The 21,796-nt window shown below is 43.2% G+C and overlaps 1 protein-coding gene across 11 annotated transcripts in view; it reads right to left on the bottom strand.

Annotated features, from left to right (window-relative positions):
* The window catches only part of erc1b (ELKS/RAB6-interacting/CAST family member 1b), a 158,860-nt gene that overhangs the window by 42,227 nt on the left and 94,837 nt on the right, over positions 1-21,796 (bottom strand). For all 11 annotated transcript variants that reach the window (XM_057323925.1, XM_057323924.1, XM_057323923.1 and 8 more), the window contains one exon: positions 7,682-7,829. In XM_057323925.1, the coding sequence (XP_057179908.1) occupies positions 7,682-7,829 (148 nt within the window). The remainder of the gene's footprint in view (positions 1-7,681; positions 7,830-21,796) is intronic.

Below are 21,796 nucleotides of genomic sequence, written 5' to 3' on the forward strand. Positions count from 1 at the left end.
TAAACAAATCCTCAGTTTACACTTTATTTTTTAGTAGAGCATTTTGAATTTTTCCAAGTTTGTTCCAAGGACCTTGAAGTAGTTGAAACACATAATTTGTTAATTTGCTCTGAAAGAAAGAACAGCGTCAGAATGCAGTACAAAATAGAGCGAGAGAGAGAGAACAGTGAAATGTTTTGGTGATCTAAATCAGCTGAACAGAATGAGTATATCATTAACAAAAACCAGTTTGCAGTTGAAAAGCAACTACAACATGAGCGAAACCCCATAAAAAACAGCTGCCCAACAGTCTCTTGCCAGGCAGGCACAAAAACGTTTTGAAAAAAATTCATTTGTCTAACCGAATAATAATAACATCATAAAACATCCTCCACAATCAGAGATGCAGTGGAAAATATCCATTTCCTCTCCTCCACAACGTCACACTTTGGACAAGCCGGACACCCACAGGCATTATTCAAACAGCCATTTAGCGGCTTGTGTTTTGAGGTCTCGTGTTCCGAAAACACAGAGACTCTTTTTCCTAAACGAGCAGAGAGAGTTGCGCCGGATCCAAGACAAATCCAGTTGCGGATGGGTCTGTGAGCCGCGACCCTCCGTCGCAGGGCCCCCTCCGCTCGAGCCCATTGCCTCGTACCCGCCGCGAGACCTTCTCGCAAACTGTAATGAATCGAAGGCCTGTTGATGTTTTTGTTTGTGCGTGTTTGTTCACTTGTTTTTCTGGATTTCTTTCCCCTCATCCCCCTGTCATTGGCTGCGGGGCGCTGAGCTCTAATTTAAGCTCTGTGATCAGTTTGGCCGCAGCGTGGATGTGAGGCGCCTGGAGCTCTGGCCATGCAACAAAACATCAGCATTCTGAACCCAATAAAGGTACGCTTTCAAACACGACTGGGTACACAAACACGTGCGCGTGCACGCACACACTCACACAAGTACAATTTATTCTAGACCATCCGCAATGTGGTGGCATTGGCAAAGATTTTTAGTCCTTTCGTGGGTTGCTCCTAGACAAAACGGTTTTATTCCTCTGAGGGGTGACCAAACCACGTCTCTGCTGACAACAGCAGGACAGGGCCGCTCTCTGAATTGGCACCTCTGCCAATCCTAATGCCCGTCGTGCCTGATGCCACGCGAGGACTCGGCAGAGGCTACGTAGCAGGTAATGAGAGAAAGACCTATCGACCCAAATCTGCAGTTTCGGAGAGGATGGAATTACCAACACCATTCCAGCACTTGTGGGAACTAACACTAACACTCAATCTGCGGTTAGAGAACTACAACCAGACTTTTTAACACCGTCCCAGAGGACCTGCAAACTGTAATTGGACTGAATCACTCCGGGTCATCTTCCTAAGAAGCGGATGGGGTTTAGTCATCAGATACATTGGTTAAAGGGAACAGGAGACCAAAACTGCAACTCCAGTATTTGGAAAGCACAAGGGCAATGAACCTTACTGAAATTGTCAGTATAAATATCGTTCCCTCTGTACGTCTCAATTTTCTCAAGTAGATGAGTAAAAACCGTCTGGATGCATTGGACTCTGGAGGGGATGGGTGATTTTGACAGCTCGGCATGTCCTTCATCTCTGAGTGGGGACTAAAATACACATTCAGGGTGGCCAGGGTGGCCGAAAACACACACATGTGCGACTTACAATGCACTTAAACCCTACGGCATCCAATCCTGTGCTTTCACACCAACAGCGTTTCTGCTGCGCAACAGAGCTGAGCCATTTTTGGGGTACTACGTTGCATTTTCCTTCAATAATGGCTACAAGTAACTGAACGGTTATGGGGAGTGTGCCTTTGAAAATGATTACAAATTTGGTTATCGTGAAATCGACATGATGACATTTACACCCAAATGGCAATTAATCTACATGGAACGGAACCCAAACCCCAAATTGTACCAATAAAACGCCTAAATCATCTGGATTCAGCCAGACGCCGTGAAAATAAAGTGCTGTTTGTGAGCTTGTCACTGTGTGTGTGACTTCAATCAAGCCCGACAGATGTATTTTTTTATGGGCGAGTTGTTCATTCCAGTGTTTTATGTTGCTTCATAAAAGCTTCTATTGAAAGAGACTGTGTTGATAAACAGGTTTATAGTGCATTTACAATGCGTTTCCTGCTGAGTTCAGCATGTAACGCAGCAAAAAATAGACTCGGCGCTGAAACTATCTTCAGTGCCGCTCTGCTCCTTTCACACGTGCGGTGTGAACGCTGTAACCTGTTAAAAGAACATGCACCATACGTGTGCCACAGACTAAGGATGTGTGAAGCGAGTCTGGAACCGTTTACCCGTGATGGGCCGGGTATCGCCAACTATCTCACAATATAGATACATTACTTCAAAAGTGCCTTTGGGTTTTGTATCAGCATATCACTGCTGTCCTTCTGAAACCTTGTATCTCCATATTTCGTGATTTGTATTTTTTGTCAAAATCATTATTATAATGATGGGGTATGTCACTGGGCTTTGAAAATATCTATCCAATAAGAAGTATTAAAAAGTGTTTTGACCAAAGTACAGTGTTTTTTCAATTTCCTGAAAAACAGCAAATCTGGACATTCAAGGTTTTGGAAGGACAGTAACGATAGGCATAACCAGGGATTTGAACTCATGGCCGCAATACTTAATAAATATCATTATTCAATGACAACACTCAAAAAAATACTGGGTTATTTTCAACCCAGCACTGGGTCAAAAAAAAGACTCCGAACACGTTAAGTTAACCAAGTCAACTATGCTGGGTTGTTTAACCCTATTGGATCAAACAAACATTTTCTTAGTTAATTCAACTCAACGGCTGGGTTCGTCCCTTTTTGACCCAACGCTGGGTTGGAAATAACCCAGTATTTAGTAAAGCGTAAATGTTAGGGGTGTAACAATACACTCATCTTTACATTTAGTCATTTAGCAGACGCTTTTATCCAAAGCGACTTACAGAGAGTTCAGGGAGCAATAAGCAATATGTCATAGAGAAGCAATAATACAATAGGTGCTCATACAAAGTTACTAGTTTCAACAAAAGCCAGACCAATACCTGTTGAGAGAAATATAATATACGACACCGGGTTTACGATTATGACTGTGTCACAATATTTTGAACCAAAAGCAACAACCCCCTCCCTGAAATTCCAATCCAAAACAATATAAATTGTTTTTTGTTTTAACTGAACCTTCTGTATGTAAATACCACAAATTGAATAGATCTATCACTGAAAATAACTGAATTTAAATTATTTAAAAAGTTTATTTATTTATTGAATTTTTTAACACAGCTAACCCCAAGAGAGAACTTCTTAACGCAGTATAAGTGCAAAATTGCACCATTGCTCTAACATAAATATTTTTCATTTCTTGTATTGTGATATGCAATATATCAAAATATTGTGACACCCCAACTAAATGATCTTTTCGTTTTTAATTAAAAGATGCATTAGAGTTTCTTTAAAATTAAATATATGCACGAATGTATAAAACAACATACTGCAATAATTGAAAGTATCCATGAAATCTAAAAAGAATTCAACATTTGAGTATACGGACGCAACAGAACTCCCACAGCTAACATACTCTAACCGCTATAAAACGTTCACGCCGACATCAGAGAGCAGAGACCCCAAACACACGCTCCCACACACGCATGCATTCTGACATACGGTTAACAAGGGAAAAGTCAGGAAGTCTCTGCTGTGATCCATCAGGAGGTTGAGAATTATGATGGAAGAGGGGGTTGGGTTTAGGGGTGGTGACCACACCAACCATTCTACACCTCTCCACAGCAGACAGAGAGCTCACTGTGCCGGCCCGGCCACTGAGGTGTCATAAAGATTTCACATATGAGCACTAAGATGAGTAATGGTCTGAATCATGCTCCTCGATAATGCTGCGGATTAATGCAGCCTCTTCAGACCGTGCTAGGGCAGGGATGATCAATTTTATGACATATCAAATATTTTTGGATGCCTCACGCAGGTGGGAGTGTTTTTCTGCAGGTCCCAAGCCAGGAGCGCTTTTAGAACGGCAAGCTTGGGTGTGGGGAGCTCAGATGGTCTGCGGCAGACGTTCATGTTGTTTCTCTCCCACGCCAGCTGCTGTCCTACAATAACACGCTAATAACTCATAAGACGATAATAACTCAAAGATGCGATAATACGAGAAAAGGACTTTGACATGGGGACTGAGTCAAGACATCATGCTTCGGTGCTAACGTAGGCAATGAGAGTTTGAATCTAACTTGCAATATTTAAAGAGACAGTTCACCCAAAAATGTGTTCATTTACTGTTTAACTTTCTCTTTGTTCTGATGAAGACAGAGAATGATATTTGGACGAATGCTTGTAAACAAACAGTTCTTGGCCACCAGTGACTACCGTAGAAGGAAACATTTCTTTGTAAATGTCTTTATTGTGTTGAACACAAAAGAAGATATTTTGAAGAATGTAGGAGCGCAAACACTTTTGACTACATTTGTCATTTTTCCTACTATGGGCGCCAAGAACTGCTTGGTTACAAGCATTTGTCCAAATATCTTTCTTTGTCTTTATCAGAACAAAGACATTTATACAGATCTCGTGGCCGAGTAAATGATTACAGATTTTTTTATTTTTGGGTGAACTGTCTCTTTAACCAGTGTTGTTTTTTCTCATCTGTCCAAAATTAACTGCAAGTGAGCATCAAAGTAGCATAAAAGTCTATCAATGAACAGAAAAACTAAGGGTTGAGGGGGTGCTGAATGCTCTCGTGACTTCGTACATCAACGTAAATTTTAAGTCTTAAATCCACAAAGATGTGGATCAAAATGTCAAAGGGAAACATTTCCCTCAGCCCAACCTTTGAACGTCCACTATAAGTCAAACCTTTGGACACATCTGAGTGAATTCACTTTTCTAATAATCCAAAAACCCTTTGATTTATGCAAGAAATTACATGCAGACAAATATAATTCATGTCTATGCATGTATGCTAAGATGAAAGATTTGACATTTTTGATTCAACATTTCTGGTCACTAATACCTGTAAATACCCATACTTCAATTTATTACTTTTGTTGACTTTATGAGCGTTCTAAAACATGGAAAATGGGAATAATAAAGAATGAACAGATGTGTCAAAGCTTTCGACTGGTAGTGTACGGTTTCCTAACCTCTCCACTTCTAGACCAGTCTAGACAAAAACCAGCAGAAGAAACCAGCCTCCACAGCTAATTGTAACATCAATGAACCATGTGATGGCAGTGGGGAGCAGTTGCCACCCTGGCGTTTAATCTGCGGGCTGCACAAGTTTTAAACACCAACTCCTGTTCTTCACAGTGACACGCTGTTCCACTTTCTCAAGTCTGCTAATAAAACTTGGGCAGCACATCAGAGCCGCGTAGTGGAGATTTATGGAGAGAGAAAAGACGGAGCGCGACGGAGAGAGCACATCACCGCGCATCAAAAGACGGTCAACCAGGGCATCGTCCTATTTTTACACCATCATCAACACTGAGGTTGACAGACACACAGACGGAGAGCAGAGGAGAGAAGAAGACGGGAGGGAACAGAACAAAGAGAAACACATCAGATCTATCTTTAGGAGTGATGAAAAAACAGAAAGATGTTGTCATTAAAAACGTGCACGCTCATTTTCTCCCATCTTTCAATTTCTCCCGCACTTCAAATATGTGGATCGAACAGAACCGGCTGTTGGTTATGCATCATTTTGTCAGACATCAAAAAGTCCCATCTGCTATTTGTCTAGAATATATCATTTAAATGTAAGGATGGGCTCCATTTATCTCACGCTTGGTACGTCTAAACCTGCTTTTATTTAAAAAACTTGAACAAGAAAGGCAATGTGATTCGTTAAAGCATCTTAAACAAAAAAAAAGCATGCACACAATTTTTTTTAGAAAAATGTCTATGTTTTTATTGACTAAGTGTCAAGTAATTTTTAGATCATTAGTGAAAGCAAAATGTTGCAAGATGCACAATTATTGCCATTTAGAAAATACATCCATATCCATATTAGGGAGGAACAGTTTAGAAAATGTAATTCCGGTTGCGTTTATCAAAAGCAGAAATCCATTGACTGCAAAAATGTCTTCTTGTTCAATGCTGATGATGGATAAAAATCATCACAATACATATATTCCCTCGTTTGATTCACTATCACATCACACTTGGTTAAATTACGTGTACGGCCAAACACCATTTTCCTTATTCCTACAAGACTTGACAAGCACGATGAGAATTTCTCCTCCTCCAAACCATTATCAGCCCTGCATCTGTCTCTTCGAAACGCAAAAGAAAAACCCTCCATTCATGTACCACTACGTCACACTCGTCTCCCGTCAATCACTTCCTCCGACCCCGATCCAGAAGCTGCAACAGTAGACAGCCCTCGCCCATCCCCGGGGGCCACGTCAAACACCTTCAGTCTTGTCATGTCCTGTGTCTAAACCTACAACCATTATTCTCCATCTAGATGGTAATGATTATAAATGAGGATTGGCGTTTATTAATGATTCTAAATAAGTTCCGTGTGTATGCCGAATGTGTCCAAGAAGACCGGAAAAACGAAGATGGCTGAATTAAGGGTCCTTAACCTTCCGGGGCCTTTCTTAACTCTGACCCAGTTAAACTGCCCAAAATAGCTGATTTAGGGCCACCGTGTGTAACCCCCATAACTGACCCGAACCATTAGGATGTCAGGAGAGCAACTGGCCCTTAACCAAATTCCCCCCGCTGTGATTGACAGTGTGCAGGTGGGGCCGGTGGGCTGCCCTCCTGATCTCAGGGCTGCGGGTGAGAGTCGAGCCCCACAGCTATCTGCACTACTGACACCCATTTCCTGTGGAATGCTGCCGCTATGCGACGCGCTGATAGCCTGTCATTCAGAGAAAGCGCGAGGGAGGGGCGTTTTTCAAGACTGCATGCGTGTTTGTGTGTGTGTGTGCATGCATCCGTGAGCATGAATGGAGCAATGTGCGTGTTGCCTCTTCTGTTTGTTTTTCTGTGGGTGCTGTTTTTTGCGCATGGGCATTTGCACGTGTGTCAAGGGGTTGCAAGGGTCTCATCTGCATGCACGGGCACTAGTCTGTGTGTATTTCAGTTAGTCTGCATGTATTTGCAGGTGGTTTGTGGGAAGGCGGAGGCGGAGCCAAGTAATCCTAAAATCGGGTCTGCGGCCGGACATCTGCACTCTGTTTGCGTCTCCAAACTCTGGGTCTCGGCTCAGTTTGATTTTCCCAAAAGCCGTCCTGCAGCCTGTCCTTGAACTGCTATACAGCTTCGCAGAACAGGCCGCAAATTATGACTGCACTCCTGAAGGTCAGCTGGTTACTGATACTATGAACACACCATAAGGATATCCTGTCCAATCTTATATTTCTGCGCAATCACTCAGAATATTTCGGGTTATTGTCAACTTAACGTCTGTGGACAGCATCTGTGGCGTGCTTTTGATTACGACGCATGATCATTTTGACCTGTCTCCTGTAAAAACAAACATTTAAAACACTTTCTTAAAACTGGTCAATAAACGAAATATATCAAAAATCCAAACAAATCGTTATTTAAGTTGAGAAATCTAAATATAATCCGAACGCTATGAGGCGGAGGCACTTCTGGATACACTTAACCAATGTAATTCCTGTGGGTAGAGGTTGAAGAATCTGGAGGCTGGTCTCACCTGCTGTTTGAGCTGCTGGACCAATCTGTCCTTCTCCCTCTTCAGCAGAGCCACCTCATCTTGAGTCTTCTTCTTCTTCGATGCGGAGAGCTCTAGAAGAGCAATGTTGGCGTCCTTCTCACTGATGGCTGCCAACAGCGCCTCCTGCCTGTTTGGAGGACCAAAACACACAATCAGTATTCTGATGTTTAAAGAAATAGAGATTCATTCCTGCGTCTATGCGAGAGCAATCTATTACAAAAGGTACCGTGAACTAGAGTTTTGAAGTGCAAAATGTCCTTCCACGTGTCCTAGAGCACCGGAGCTGAAGATGAGACACAATGACAGACTGTGTCAAATACTAGTTCTCTCTACCTCTCACATTTTCTTTTACGGTCTTGCCCCTGGAGCCATTTCAAAAGCTGGCGAGATGTCTTCTATGGCATGCAACACATGTGGTCCTAAAATAAACTCGAAACTCATTTCAATAAAACTTAGCAGCATGGGCAAAATGGTCCATTTCACAGTGCAACCTTTTGAAACTGCATTATTTTTATATTCTATATTATATTCCATAAATTGAACTCAACAACGCAATGCATGGTTTTTGACCTTGCATGCAATGCTGCCTTTAAATTTGTGCAAAACAGCTAAATCAATAGGCATGTTACCCCTTCCTTTTGGAACAGCTTTAATGCCTTAAACTTCAGCCGACAGCGGCCTTAAGTTTTATAACGGAGTGCCTCTCTTCGCTTCAGAATGAAAGACTACCCCTTCCATTTTCATCTCGGGAAATCTCTGCGAATGTACTTTTTCTCTTATCGTTTTCCCAATCGCTGGCGAACTCCATCTCTTCCTGTCAGTCTCTTTTCCTTCTTTACGGCTCCTCAAAGGAACTGGCTGACCCGATTCTATCCAGAGTGACATCACAGCTCCAGAAAGAAGCTTATGTACCTGACATCAGTGTGCTTCTGTTTCCTTTCACTGACACACACACACACACACACTTTTCCTTCTTTACGGCTCCTCAAAGGAACTGGCTGACCCGATTCTATCCAGAGTGACATCACAGCTCCAGAAAGAAGCTTATGTACCTGACATCAGTGTGCTTCTGTTTCCTTTCACTGACACACACACACACACACACACACACACACGCACGCACACAAACATAAACACACAATGTATGCGCGATGCTCACGGCCTGCCATACCAATCTTAATTCAGCCATTTTGACCAAAAAACGAAAAAGAGATGCCATGCATCCCACAAGCACACAGGCCACCCAGGTCTGTGCAAACCACCACGTCCTGGCACAAGCTAATAAATGAAGCTGGTGATGTTCCAGCAGCCTTTCGAGCACTAACACGTCCTGTCAGAGAGGCCTTTAAAGACACTGACCTTCTGACTAGCCGTACTCATTACGGTCAGGCTCAGACCACAGGCGGCAGCTGCCCCTGAGGTGAGTCAGTTTACTTAGGGCAAAAAAGAACTTCCTCTTGAGCTCCATAACCTCTCTGGCTAGTCCCGATGAGCCCTTCTGCATCTGTCCTGCCAAAACACATGAGGATGGCAAAAGCTAAAAATCTAAATCAAAGGGAAAGATGAGGTGAAAAGAGAAAGCCGGAGCGGCAGCACGAGCAGAGGGGCTGGGGAGGAAGTCTACTGGGAAACAGAGGCTGATGGATGAGAACATTCACACGTCCGGGCGCACTTTTATTTGGGTCATGATAATACACGGTCTCTCGTAACCTGGAAATGAGGGACAGATAGATGCTGATCTAAAGCAGAAGAAAAGATTTCTGACTTCATCCGTGTCTCAAGTTTTCCTCTATTTGACGCATGTGTCCCTTCAGATTAATCTTTCAACAAGCACAGAATTTTTCCTCTGTGACCTAATCTTTCCCATTTACTGCGTATATCGATAGCATCGGGCTGGGGCGTCGACAGGAAGAAAAGAGGCATGGGTCACTAGGAAGCCCTGAAAACAATCATTACAATTTATTTACTTTCACATAATATGTCCATGTAATGCTGATCCTAAAAACTTCAGATTCAAAAGCTATTAGAGAGAGAAAGAGGTAAAATGAAGTCATTAAACGTATCCGCATACCCAGCAAGCATTTTGAAGAATCCTGATTTTAAACGTACATGCTTTAAAACAACAATCCCAGAATGCATTGCAACGAGCCTCAGTGAAAAGGATCATTGTATTAGAAATTTCTAATTAAATTTGAACAAAAAATGGGGCCCAAAACTTTCTATTTAGCATTTTTATACAGTTTTGCTTATTTAAACACCTTTCATATTCATAAAATAATTTTTTTTTATGTTTTAAATTTAAAACAATTTACAGCATAATGTTTAAAATTTCTATTTAACATTTATGTTGAGAAATTATTTGATAATCCCACATCTATATCACTCGTTCACAATCTTTCATTGGGATTAGGATGCTTCCCTTTGTAGACAGCTGTCTATGTAGGCAGTCGACAGATCGCTACCTTTAGGAAACATATATCTTGAGCTTTTCCATACTACATGCTCTTATCAGATGCACTGGAACACAATGGGCCCTCACACATTTGTCCTGAGACAGATAGGGATGAGTCCATATTGATCACTTAGAGGTCAAGTGGCCAATCACCTCCTCCCACAACACAGCCAATCAGAGAGAGAGGAAACAGCCCATCAATCAATGCATCCCATCACCACCCTCAACACTCAATGGTCTCCCTCTCTCGCATCTCGCCTTCTTTTCTTCTCAGAAGTCCTCCAGCAGGCCTAAAAATACATCACTTCTCTTGGCTCTATCGCTTTGTTTCTCGATGGGCGTCACTGGAGACAAAATGAATAGCTGAGGGGGTGGGAAGAGGATGGCAGATTTACGGTGATGGCGACACAGTCTTGGTTAAGACACCAAAACGTGAAATTCCAAGAATGGCTATGTTAATAGTCTTAAACCTGATTAAACACTGCGAATCCTCTCGCATGACGACAGGCTGACGCAATTAACGGCAAAATTAGGAAGGAATGTTAAACGAATGCAGATCTGAGGTTGACTACTTGCTAGCTACAGCGCTTGAGAAATGAAATGTTCGCTTCAACCATGACCATTCGGGAAAGGAGATTAGATTCAAGAGTTTTTCAGGAAGACGCAACTAGGGAGAAACGTGAATTGAGCATAATGTAGTGAAGAGAGAGAGATGAATGTACGGATAGCAGGATACAAGGTTCCCACATTATTTCACCTATGAATTTGAATAACTTATCCAATAGTTTGTTAGCATTTCAAGCAAATCAGAGCTTTTAAATCTTTTACATTCCGATTCATTTTAATGATCATCATTTTTAAAACGCCCAATGTTTTCCATGATCATGGGAAGCCTGTGGACGGATGAAAAGAAAAGATGCAAAACTCGATCCATCTTTCATCTCTTCTCCTATCAAAACATGATCACCCTAAAATTACACGGCTTACTTTAAGAGCGAAGGTATGTCCTCACCGTGTAAAAAATGTTCCTAGCCATGAATCCTATCTATGGAATATCTAAGCTCAAATATAAAGGTCCACTGCTTGTTCCTTTAACACTTCTGTATTTTCACAGCGCTGATTTGAAAGCGAGGAATTCAGAGGACACCATTAGCTGGTAGGGAAGAGTTCAGAAAACGTTATCAGCCAAATCCATCAGCGCTAAGTCCTACCTGATACTGGCTGATCCAGCGCATAAAAATAAAATACAGGCCAAGCGCATTAAACAAACTGAGTGTTGGAAGAGCCCCAGCGCAATAAAAAAATAAAAATAACCCCAACTCTCCATCATTCCCTGGCCCGGAGCCATAGCCTGGCTTTCTAGGTCCCTTTTTCCACACGTGTGTGTGTGTTATACAGAAGAGAGAGAGAAGTATGCTATAGGCTCTCTGTATGGCGTGTGTCTCATGTTTGAGATGGAGAGAGAAATATGGTGTCCGTTTAGCATTCATTGCTACCCCGGGGCATGGAGGACCTTCGGTGGCTCCTTTAACAGCCCTAAAAAGGGGAGATACTGTACATCCGCTGTTGGTATCAGAGTGCTGGACTAAGAGAGAGAGTTATAGAGGATTCGTGTACTGGAGGGACACTATAACATTTCAAGAAGAACCTACAGCCTTGCGCCTAGAGCTAATATTGACTCAGCAAAAACTATCAATTCTGGTGTGTAAGCAGTTTTAAAATAGGTGTTTTGTGCTTCCCGAACCGTAATGGCTGTATTAATATCTCACTTTAATCTCTTACCAAACATAGTCAGGAAGTAAACTTCGGGCCAGGCGCGTACACCTGATAAAAGCGATTTTGGGCTGTAGTTTTATGGAAAAGGTCAGAAATGTTGTCTTTTTCACAGTGGCATGCCCACAAAAAAAAGTAAAAAAATTGAGGTGGGTTTTTTAATGGATGGACATAACATCTAGGAAACGTATGAGACATGACATATATCAGAAAATATCTTGGCTGTCATACTGGACAGGGCTGGTCAATATTTCGGTCTATCTCTTACAAAGACAAAGTGATCAGAAACACAAAAAAGACAATAACATGAAAATTACCTCCCATACAAACACGCACACACACACACACACACACACACACACACACACACACACACACACACACACGGCTATGTGCTGACCCCATCACTCTCCTATCCCCCCTGCACTTATCAGCTGTTTCTAAGGCTGACAGGCCGACCTTAATTAGTGCTGATAGCAGCAGACCCAAAGGGTGGCCAGCACATCCCCGAGCCCAACACAAACACACCGCTCTCCCCTGCCTATCTCCACTGGGAACATACACACGCCTGGAGTGACAGCACCCAGCCATCTGGATCACATCAACTAGAGAGGCAGAGATAGAGAGAGAGAACGCTTAAGAGGAGAATGTAACTCTTGCTTAACCTTGTGCAGGGGTTGATGCTGAGTTTATGGAATTTACCAACACGCTCCATAAATTTCAGATTTCATAGTCCTTTTTTTAAAAGGCCCCATGAAATCCAAATTGGAGTTTTGTGCCTTTTAGTCCACGTCTATTAGCTTTGAAGGCATGTCGAGCATTCCTGAAAGCTGACCAAATTAACCTCTAGCAGACTTGCGCGATTAAAAATGCATTCTTCTCTGGGAAAACGGAGGAAGAATATCGATGACTCATCTCGCACTACACCGATTATCGTCCAATCAAATGTTATCTAGAACAGAAACGAGTTCACCGAGCAATGATTTCCACTTGAATTTTTCATCATTACACTGAGAAACGTTTGGCAATGTTTGCCAATCACCTGATTGAAACCGTTATGTAAACACGTTCTTTTGAAATTTCGAACATTCCAAAACCGCAGGAGGGGGAAGTGTTGAAAAACAACATGAACAAGTAAACAAACTGCACTCGGCAGCATCCTGTATTTACACTCGCAAACTTCTACACAAAATCCTTGTGGCAAAAACAACGTACCAAACAAACCCAGACCGTGGTTAGACGGACAGACAGACAGACAGGCCCTGTGATGCGGCAGCGGACTGGACAAGACAGCCGGAGCAGGTGGTGGAAGATGGGAAAAGCCGGTCAATCCGTGACCACTTCAGATACGCTACGCAGAGCGTGACCAGGAACACGCATTTCTCAGCAGACCGCTCCAGCTCACCGGAGTCCACTCAAAAACCCGTTACCTGGGAAACGCCGGCAAAGTTGCACCGAGCAACACAGCTGGGGCCTCTAAACAAACCTAAGCGTGGCGGGAGAGAGGAAGGCGAGGGAGGAGGGCAGAACTTGCTTTCTGGGAAATGGAGCTCGGTTAGGAGTGGCACCTGCGGAAACCATTATTGAAACAGATGGAGGAGTGGGAGAAAGATGCGTTAGGTCTGAGCAGAAGAGATTCGGGAACATCGAGGCTTACCGCTGGACACCGTACGAGGGATTATGCCTGTCAATGTGACATACAGCCCAAAGCCCAGCGCTCCATGCAACGGTCGAGCCACTGCAGCTTCAAGAAACATCCCAAAGCATTTCCCCCCCGTGACATGTCTACAACGTCGATGGTTTTAAAACGCACGCGTGGATTAGTCCGATATGTTCTGCGGCTTCTAGACAGCACACGGTTTTTCATTGTGACTAATGTGACCATGACAACGGTTGTGACTTATTGGTGCAGTGAAGCTTCTCTAATGTTTCATTGTGTGTTTGGTGAGAGGAAGACACGGCATGCTGAACCCTACATGTGCACCCTGAAAGCTTTTCTTTTAGTAGATGAGTAGAAATAAGGTCACACAGATATAGCGACAAGCTGTGTTTGTATCTCGTTGTAGGTGGGTGGTGATGTCACAGTCATTTAAGATTTGATCTGATCATCACAGGTTGTTTGGTTTGAGAAGAAAAGCCTCTCGTATGCTATTATAAACATTAGTAATATAAAAGAATATATTATTAACAGTTTGTTTTCTAAATTTGTGTGTGCATATATATATATATAGACAAATGCTAAACAAAATTTAGTTAGACACGATCCCAGGTTAGGTTTCCACACGTGTGACTGCATCTGTTTTTAAAAGAGAAAAGGAAATGTTCATCCCAAGGTCGGTCACCTACTTCAAACATTTCCTCCTATAGAAAAACTGTATCAGGTCAAAACTCTTGGAGAAGTTGTGAGAGTAAACGTACGTACTGAAGGATGTGTTCCAGAAGTTCCTCCACAAACAGGCCTGGCAGGACAACTTGGCCCGCGGGGAACCCAGGAACCGTAGAGTCGTGTGTGGTCATCCTTATAATGCACATGCACGTTCTACTCGCTGGTACCGCAACGCAGACGGAGCGTGTTTTTTCCATTCTCGTCAACCATTCTCTATGCGTTAAATAAAGAGTCGACCAAAGCCGGTTGGCGGGAAGCGCCGGTTACGTCATCTGGTAAACGGATGAAAAGGTGGTTTCATAAATGCTGCCATTTATTGGATCGACAAAGACAGGAGGAGTGTACTGAGTGAAGCTACCACAGACCAAAATGAAGTGCCCTCAACCCCACTGGCCGCAACCCAATTACAAACACCACACTGAATGCAATAAAACAACTCGGGGCCCACAGAGGCCGGGCCGGGCCAAAAAGGTGCACAGCCATCTTCAAATATAGGTCAAACTCAATCCCGTTCCATAAAATTACGGGTGTGGCTAAATCAGTCATCAAAGACTTATTTCAGTCTTTAACAGACTTTCAGAGCTTGTTTGTTTCTCATTCATTCCTAGTATGCAAAAAAAGAAAAACAATGCAGTAAACTGGCATAGAGTGATCTTGTTAGAAAAGGGGTCAATGCCAAAAAAGGATGTCTGAGAAATCGAGGGACCAAATCATTTTTGGAGGAAAAAACTACAATAAAAATGTAAAATGTATTTCATACATTTGGAAAACGATTGCATTATATTCTACAAAAATGACATAACTTTGAAAAGCAATTAAAATGTTTAACTGTAAAAGTGATACATAAAAAAAACTAGAAAATTCATGCAATACTACATTCTTATAAAAAAAATGTGATGGTTAAAAAACAGAAAAAGGTTAACTCTGTTTCACTGATTCTTTCCATGTAACAACAGAAAGGACAACCCCAAAAAGTTCATGTCAATGCATCAAGTCAATGTATGTTAAGTTCCTCGCTAAAGCCCGAATTCCTGTGCACAATATGCTGATTCATAGCTCGGCATAAGGTATGAATCTCATAACTAACAAGAGAGTGTAATAAAACGCAGCCTCATTACTAACTAAAATCCTGATAAACTTCACGCTTGTCCAAAGACAGAATTGCCAAATGTCTCTTAAGGGGCCAATGATTTTTATGCTGTAGGCTTCCACGTGGCGTGCATCTGGGTTGGTCATTTCCCTAAAGATGGCAGTCTTTCAGATACTTTACTTTCAACGAGCCCCCCATGAATATAATGCATCCGTGGGTGTAATTCGTCTCTCTCAGTGCAAGACCACCCCGATCCCATCTTCTCTCACCCTCATTAACCTGCCTGTCATAAACGGGCACATTAAGTCCATTAGAAGTTACACAGAGTTATGCGTACCGTCTAAATGGCATTTTTATAGAAATGGAGATTCTTGCTCACTTCTGAAACTTTATACGCCGCAATCTTTGTTCATCCAACTGCATTGGGAAACATTTGATTTTTAAGCCCTCTCCAAAATCTACAAAGCATCTACTTAACTAGCAAGGCGTACCACCCAAAACCAGTCTAAGCTGAAAATGCAATTCGGAGAGCTGGAGAACTATAGAGGTATCCGAGCAAACGTCTATCAAAGTGCATTCATTCGAATCACAAGAGATTTTGGAGCGACAGGTAAGAATAGCTCAATGTGGAAAAGGACAAGAAAAGCTGTCAGGGAAATCAGACATGGGTGCAAATGCTGAGAGAGCTTAACCCCAGAGCCACAGTCATAATCCCTTCCAGATACAGCGCTGAAGGTTCAAACAGGCAGGGCGGTGATGACGGAGCAAAACCACCACACCTGCCAGACCCTCGCTGATGATGGCTTCTTTTCTCTCCCTCTTTCACTTGTTTTCTTTCCCCACCCCGTTTTTCCCCGCTCTCCTCTTTGAGGGGGCGACAGCTGTCCGGTGTCTCCTCCGGCGATGGACAGGAGGAATTTTTCCGCTCTCCACACCGCATGTCATGATGTCACCCGTGCGTTGTCAGGGAGTGAGGCTGAACAGATGGTTTGGAGCGCGCCCGGAACGGCCGACCCGTGGCAGCTTCGCTCCGCAGCCCTGATAAACGAGGCCAAGCCACCTCTGAGCTGAACGGCTTCAGAAAAACACTTAAAAGGCTTTTATCGCCCCGGCAATTGAATCTCCTTGATCCCCTAAAACAGAACCTGTAGCTGCCTGCACAACGGAAACAACCTCACCCGGCGCTGTTTTCCATTCTACCCATTTCTTTATCTGACCCAATGATTGGTGCTCTGATACCTTTAATGGCTCCCAGTCAAATCCAGCAAATACTGGAGTGTTTTCTCTGCGATACCAATCAGCTAGCCAAAGACTTCTAAGAGCTCCACTTAGGTTCTGCAGCAGACTCCAAATAGTTTGTATATCTCCAACATAAATCACTACTGCAAGGATCAATGTTTGTCAAAAAGTCCAGTTTCCCAATGGTACGGTAGTTTGCTGTCTACGTTGTTACTCTTGAACCTTTTGCAAGAATGAATATGATCATTAAACCCGACCATTTACAGTGCATTCATAAATATTTTTTCAATCAAAAGTCCCTAAAAAAACAAAATAATATGTAGTTACAGCCTTGCTTATACGCTCATCAACTGTCTACTTTTTAGTTTATTGCGGGAACGTGTGGCACCAAAGAAATAACCAGCCTGTGTCTGAGACACCCGAACTTGCCATTAGTAGCTGAATGGAAGTGGGCAGGGTGGAGGACTGTTTCCTTCACTTTACAAGAGAATTAAGGCCTGTCCTCTACCAGGAACATTCTGGGAGGCATAAACACACAGTCGGGCGCTTGTGCCGCCATGCCATCTTAGCAGAGGCCGTGCCCGATCGGGGTGGAAACAGCACTTTTGGCACCAGCCTGGTCGACCACATTACAGCTGTCAATAAACGGCCGACGCAGCCGCCCACCGCCGCCGCCTGCCCTCTTTTTAACAGGTTGGACCTCGGCAGCGCCAGCGCGGCCCGTGCCAGCTCTTGTAACACGGCTTTACGATGTTATTATTTGCGTTTCTGCTGTTTATTTTATTCCTTTAATTAGGGCAGGGTTTCAGTCTAAGGGCTTAACTCTGGAAAGCTGAGGTTTTAACGTGTCCCACTGCACTTGTGTTTGAGTTGAGCAATCGACAGCGAGTGGGGTTTCTCGCCCACTTAGAAAGAAGGGTTTAATGCACGTCAAAGCGCCGGACGCAGACCGACGAACGCGTACGGACACGTGCTCGCAAAAATAAGGAAAGTTGCATAGGCGTGTATGCAATGAATCGCATTAAAACTTGGCTCGCTTTGCCAAGATCTGTCTGATATCACCATTGCGCACAAGTCCCCGAGCAGCACTTTTAGTACATGATATCCCCTCCATCTCTCAGACTGCTGTGTATGCGAGCGGGTTCATGTATGACAAAATGATCTGTTTCTAAATGCATTTAACTGCAATTTGGACAGTTCACACCGAGATGTCCGTTCATCTTTATTGCCATTTCATTTTAGTTGCTCAAGAAACGAAATGGAGTTCTTGGTCATGTTTCTTTGTAGTCTTCACTATATTCGTGTATCTGATGTTTCCTTACAAATTACTCGGGGGGAGGGGGGGGGAATAAAAAGAAAATATGACAATAACAGTATGAGGAATGAGCAGTATGGGGTCAGGAGACCACAGTGTAGGGCCAACGCAAGGGCAAATTAATTGCCCTTACCCCCAGACGTCCATCACAGCAGCCAGATGTGGCGACACTGAATCACTCATGAGAGGCAGTGGCTGTACTCTATACACCCCTGCTGATGCCTACAGGTCCCATGAGCCCTGCTGTGTGTGTGTGTGTGTGTGTGTGTGTGTGTGTACATACAACCTGACAGCATTTGACAGCTGGGGTGTGGAGGACCATCTCTGCTCCCTGGGTGTGTGTGACAAAACGAATATCACAGAAGACATCCTAAGACCATCTTATGTGCGACCAAAAAAATAACCATGGAGATCTTGTGCATGTATCCATGAATGGAGCGCAGTATGGGGAAGCTAGAGGTTTAGAAGGGGCCTGTCATAGCCAGCACCCCCCCATCCCTGTTGTTCTTTCTGCTCCACAAACCTCAGTTTCCTGGGCCCCTAACAAGTCCCAGCTGTCCCCTAAGAGCTGACAAAACACACTCGTCCACACTCTTTAAAATCGGCACACACACTTACATTTGGTACATGCAAAAGCCACCGTGTAAAACATACTTTTTGTCTGCCCAGGGGAAAAAAGCAAGGCAAAGAAAGACCAAAAAGCTCGCTCTTTCCCTACATCCATCTCCTTGTACCCTCGGCTGTGCTGACAGGCTGCGTTAGCTGCTCTGCATCCTACCCAGCATGCCGTTCTGCTGGGGTCCCGGAGAACGAAACGGCCAGCGCGAACGTAGCATTGGGAATCGAGTTTCACCTCTCGGCAGGGAGCGGTGTGCAGAAAACCACTGGTGTACAGAACCCGGTTTGCCTATTTACAGTCACCTAAATGTTGTGCGGGGCCACGAATGAGTCAAGGGCAAGCACGACGTGGGTTCTATAAAAACACTCTTTAAAATAGATCATCAAGAAAAACTATATAAAAGTGTCCAACTGAAAGTCCAAACGTGAAGTATGTATTTAATAGTGCCAGTTACTTTAGCACGCAGCACTTGTGACAAATTATCATTACATAACCTTATTCACAATGTCCTTTAAACGATGGAAAAACACACACCAGTAGCCTGTCATGGCCACTACAGATAAGACAACCGAGCAAACACAGGCAGAAAATGTACGATTACTCATATTCCCCCAGAGAGGGAGTGACAGACGCAGAGCCCTCATAGGTGTGGTGCACTTTGTGTGTGTGTAATTCTTTAACTATCCAAAGAAAAACACAGAGAGGCCTAGATGGAGTGTGATGGACAGGCTGGGTGTGGAGAGAAGTTGGTGTGGGGTTGGGGGGCACTCGTGACAGACAGACAGAGATTAATGAGACCCCAAGCCCCCTTCAACTCTTCCACCTCAAGCCCTCCGACAAACCATAATGCCTGCTAATCACCTGGGTGTCAGCTCCTATTGTTGAGATGACAGCAGACACACACACACACACACCTGTCACATTGATTCTGGTGCTCGTGGCGCTACTTAATCTGCCTCTTTTAAACCCTAAAATTTCTCTTTGCTCTTTGTGTTCTCTCTCTCAATCTATGGGTGTTTTCACACTTGGTTGGTGTAAAAATGTGTGAAATGAACTTTATATGAACCAAACCCTTTAAAGTGAAGAAATGAAGACAACTAGATTACATTTGATGAACAATATGCCATGTATTATTAACAGCAGCAATAAGGCAAATTAAAATCAATTTTCAAAAGTATATCGAGACCACCAAAACGAGTAAACATGCAATGGAAGTGAAGTGGGTCCTTTCCACTTTGTTCACATTTTGTTCCATTTTAAAGGGTCTGAGTGTTATTCGAAGATGATTCAAGTGTGAAAACATCCTTGGTCTTCAGTCCCTTATGCCTTGATCTGAGACGACCACCTGTTTTTGCTTTGTGTTGAAGCTGTGTGTCTGGAGAGAGTCAGACAGAAAATTAGTGTAAGGACAGAAATCAAAAGAGAAAAGAGTGCAAAACAAACAAAAACGAGCAATAAGCAGAACCAGAGCTGAGTGATCCGTCTTACTGTTGTGCGTTTGGGTGCTAACAGGGAAAAGAAAAGAAACAGATCAAGTGATAAAAGGAAAGATACAGACGGACAGAAATCAGAGGCGCTGGTGAAACATCGTCACGGCAACACTGAATGAACTAGAACAGTTGCTCGTCAATCAATGTCACGCGGAGGACGTCCTCAAACATTCCTGTCACCAGACGTCCCCCTGGGACCACCGCCGTGACACTTTTCATTCGGGGGTCAATAACGTGCAGTCGCTTAACTAAAGTGCTGAAATTGGGCGAGAGCATTCGGACCACCATTGAAGCATGCGCAGGATTCATTTATTATACACATGTAGGTGGTTGGAACATGTTTCAGCATTTTCAAATAAATGGGAAAGAAAAAATGCACTTGTGGGCAACTCTTAATATTACAAGAGAAGCACTGTGATCAGTTTTGACAATTTTCATTATTTATTATTTGTCATCTATCCTTAAAGGCCAACAACTATCATATTTTAAAAAGCACGTTAAACACAAAAATATTTGGCTGTTGATATTACACATCGTCGCTGTCCTTTCAAAACCTCGGACGCTCAAATGCTGTTTTAGGAAATGGAAAATGACTGAATTTTTTAGAGATAAATACTGTGTTTTGAAAAGTTTTTTGGGTTAGATATTTGCAAAACCCAGTGACAAAAATAACAAAATATGAGGTTTTAGAAGGACAGCAGCGATATGACATTCTAGAAAGTTTGATTTATGTGATCACAAATCCTACATTCGATTGTAAGCTTCAGTGCGGCTGCTGTTAAAAAAGTTTAATTTACAAACATCGTACTAACTGAGATGAAGTACAAAAAACATCACAACAGTAAAGCTCATACCAATAATTTATCATTTGTGTTGTCCTGTACAATTTGGTGGGAAAGTTTGATGTAATTTGACTCGTATAAAGATATTTACTGTATAGTAATTTGATGTATAAAACAGAGATGGCGATAGAGAGGCAAAAGCTTCTCAAATAGCAAAACTGTTCAGATGCATTATATATTGGCCAAGATTTCAGTAAAAAAAAGACAGATGAAAGTTTTAACATTGGTGCATGTCTATTGACTTCTAAGGAGGATCTGATCATACAACTCGAGACAGACACGCAACCAAACACCACAACCCTCACACACGTTAGCTCCTTTTACGGCTTCAGCGCTGCAGATTCTGGGAGCTGGTGCTGAAGCAGCGCCCCTGAGGGCTAGATTTCTGGCCCCAGCAGGACGCACCAGCCATGGAGCCCTTTACAGTGGGGAATGAAGGTCTGGATCTCATCTTAAACTGACACTTCTAAGTGCTCAGACACAACTCGTGGGCCTCTCCGAGACAGACAAGCGTTTGGGTAGAGAGCAGGGCCGCACCGGGGCTGGTGAAAGATCCCGCTTTGAAGTTTCACGCTTTGAATAATAACGGGAAAAAAGCTTTGGGTGCAAGCCGGTCAAACAAAGGTAAAGTGATCGATTCGCCTTTCAAAGCGAGTCTTTGACACACCTGGGTGTGTGAGGTTTCAAAAAGTCAGCGTTTTTTTTTATCCCCGTTCCCTCTGAAGCGTTCAAGATGTTCTTTGGGAGCAGTCCCGAGGTTTTAGAGCCTGCTTTTCAAAAGAGGGTTTTTCTCTCAAGACAGAACAAAAGCAGAGCAGAGGTATGTTTCTCCTCTCGCTTCCTGCTGATGTTCGGTATCACAAACTTCATCTTCAGAGCCACTCTGAG

This window comes from Triplophysa rosa, linkage group LG24 (assembly GCF_024868665.1).
Source record: "Triplophysa rosa linkage group LG24, Trosa_1v2, whole genome shotgun sequence".
Classification (NCBI taxonomy): domain Eukaryota; kingdom Metazoa; phylum Chordata; class Actinopteri; order Cypriniformes; family Nemacheilidae; genus Triplophysa; species Triplophysa rosa.